Below are 2,839 nucleotides of genomic sequence, written 5' to 3'. Positions count from 1 at the left end.
CTCTCTCTCTCTCTCTCTCTCTCTCTCTCTCTCTCTCTCTCTATTTGCCTGATGCCATTGTCCCTGGGTCTAAAAGTGATGGAAAATCCAAAAGTTTGAGTTCTCACCAGAATGAGAATAGAGGTGAAATCTTTTAATGGGGACATATGCTTGGGTGGTAACTGTCCAGGAGAGGATTTTCCCTACTTGGTGGAGATTTCCCTTCACTTCCGTTTCGGTAGAGCCCATAGAAAGTGAGAAGAGAGGGCAAAGAAACTGATGGGGGATTTAACTGTTCCCTATTCCCTAAAACAAAGGTTTTGGATTCTACTTTAACTATGTATAAGAATATATGACTGTCAGTTTAAAAAACTGTGATATTTTCTCATATTAATAGGGATGGCAGACCCGATGATGATGGCAGCCATACACAATGGACATCCCAACTATAGGATGAACATGAACAGTATGCAGACTCAAGTTCCCCCTCATGCTATTCGAAACACACTTGCAGCACCATTAATGCAGTATGGAGGTACCAATCCTGATGGAAATATGAGGACAAGAATGAATATGCACCAGCATACGTCATCAGCGATGTACCCTGGGCAACCTCAGTCTTATATGGGAACACAGCAACTAATGGCCACTATGCAACTTCAGAAACTCAACAATCAATACCAAGGATATCCACCCATGGGGAATCCTGGACTTTTACAAGGTCAGCTCACCTACAGAATGGCACCTAGTCATCACCAGCACATGCCCATCTTAAATGTGACAGATGCAGACCTCATTGATGAAGATACATTAACATCATTGGCTCTAGAATTGGGTCTGGACAGAATTGAAGAGCTGCCAGAGCTCTACCTTGGACACAATGAGATGGACTTTATTTTTGACTTTGTAGGCAAGCAGCAGGTCAGCACAGTAACATGCTGATGGACACTCTTCTTGAAGAACATTCCTTTTCATTTGCACTGCATATGGCTTATATAAAACCTGGATTTAATTATTTCCTTCCCTCTGTCCTGTTTTTTAGAACATTTAATTTTAAAATCTATATCTCGTAATCTGTGCTCTGACTCAGAACAAAGGGCTCAGTAAAGTGTGCATGGAACGATGTTAATGGATTGACTAATTCCAGTGAGAATTTGCACTGCACTTACTTGCTGATAGCAAGCATAGGTAAATCATCAGAAAGGTGGATGCGTGTACACATTAATGTTCCAGATATCAAATAAAACATTGTCAAAATAGTAAAAGAATACAGCTAGTGGCAGGCCTTTTCTAAATATTAGAAGTCCTATTGTGAAACTTGGAAATAATGATTGTATACTATGGATTTGTATTTGTATGTAGTCACCGGTGTACCTTTCAGTTCAGGGACAGATTTGGTGTGATGATGCCATCACATTTGCCGCAATGATGTCACTGTACTTCAAAGGCACCTTTAGAAAATGAAAGGTGGGTGGTCGTTGAGGACATACATTTTATCAAGCTACAACATGTGGTTTAAAGCTTTGTTTCTTCTTGCACTAAACTTTACTATTGAGAGCTGAAACTGTAGATGACTTTATTTTTGCAGGGGATGAATAAAATCCTTTAATATAATTTAAAGATTGTTTTATGATGCTCCCCGCAATCTAGAAGGGCTGGTCCTCTCCTTTTTGGAAATGATGCTTAGGGAATTTTAAATGTTTGTCATTTTCTGCCTGATTCAGTAATAAAGTAAATCAACTCTGGTACACGGCTCTTCTTTTTAAGCAAAGAAACAACATGCATACAGAACCAACCTGACTTGACTGGACATTGCATATCACTAAATTTCAAGGATGTAATTAGAAATATCCCAACAAATCATAAAAAATAAATAAACCTTTGTCTTTATAGCACACTCTTATCTAAAGGTGCCCAAATGAGAGATACATTCTCACACTGATTATGGTTGAACTGGGAAACAATGTTATGTCTATAAACATGCCATGATCCCTGCAACCAACCTTGGTTGACCGTTCTTCAATGGAAGAATAAAACTTATGGGTTGGAGTTCTTAGGTAATTTAAAAAATATTGGACTGGTGATTTCATACCTCCCAGCTATCTCTCAAACCCTCTGTTCATCTTTCCACCTCTGTTGTTCCTCCTTTTGGTGTGATGTACAGATATCTGTGGAAAGGTTCTATTTAACTACCAAAAGTGTTAAGTTAAGTATACACGTGCCTATTTTTTTTTTCTTTATTCTGCACTATAACCTTTACCTTATCTCTTAGTTATCTGGCTTAATATTTCAAAAAGCCAGTATGAAGGGAAAGTAATGGTGAGAAGAAACAATTTGTGGGTGTAACCAATCATTTTTGGCATATACATTCTTAATGGTCTGCCTAACGTGGATATGGTAGTAGTTTATCCATTACATAAATACATGGTGCTGAAAGGTGTCCCTCTTTCTGATCTCAGAACGTCGGGAGGTATTTAATTGCATATTTCATCTGCCATTTCATGTCTATGCGCACCTACTTTTCATTTTTTTTTCTGTTGCCACACCCGTTGCTGTCCATTCAATATAGCCAATATGTTCAAATAAGTTTGAATGTTGCTTAGGCTTAGTTGTGGTCTTAAGTGGGACATTCAGACTTGCACTTGTTTCCTTTGCTTGGGAAAAAGAACAAGCCGGAAAACTAGGCTCCCTGAACAAGGGCTCGTTCACAAATGCAGTGAGCTGCATTTTGAAGACACAGGTCTTTGTTCTCGGCTCCCTGTGCATTGTAACTGGCTTTCCGGCATGAATGACAAGCTCCATTCATCTTGATAGATAAGTAGAGCTATCACTCAGCCACAACATAGGTAAGCAAAGGCTC

General features: G+C 39.0%; 1 protein-coding gene across 1 annotated transcript in view; it reads left to right on the top strand.

Moving 5' to 3' along the window:
- LOC108792954 (cbp/p300-interacting transactivator 3-like) overlaps positions 1–968 on the top strand; it is an 8,341-nt gene extending 7,373 nt beyond the window's left edge. The window contains exon 2 of the mRNA XM_018563841.1: positions 377–968. Coding sequence (XP_018419343.1) covers positions 379–921 — 543 coding nt within the window. The 5' untranslated portion in view covers positions 377–378 and the 3' untranslated portion in view covers positions 922–968. The remainder of the gene's footprint in view (positions 1–376) is intronic.
- The last annotated feature ends 1,871 nt before the right edge of the window (positions 969–2,839 follow it).

The sequence above is a fragment of the Nanorana parkeri genome, unplaced genomic scaffold (assembly GCF_000935625.1).
Source record: "Nanorana parkeri isolate BGI_ZX_2015 unplaced genomic scaffold, ASM93562v1 scaffold705, whole genome shotgun sequence".
Classification (NCBI taxonomy): Eukaryota; Metazoa; Chordata; class Amphibia; order Anura; family Dicroglossidae; genus Nanorana; species Nanorana parkeri.
Note: the sequence above shows the minus strand (reverse complement) of the source record. Positions and strands in the feature narration are given on the sequence as shown.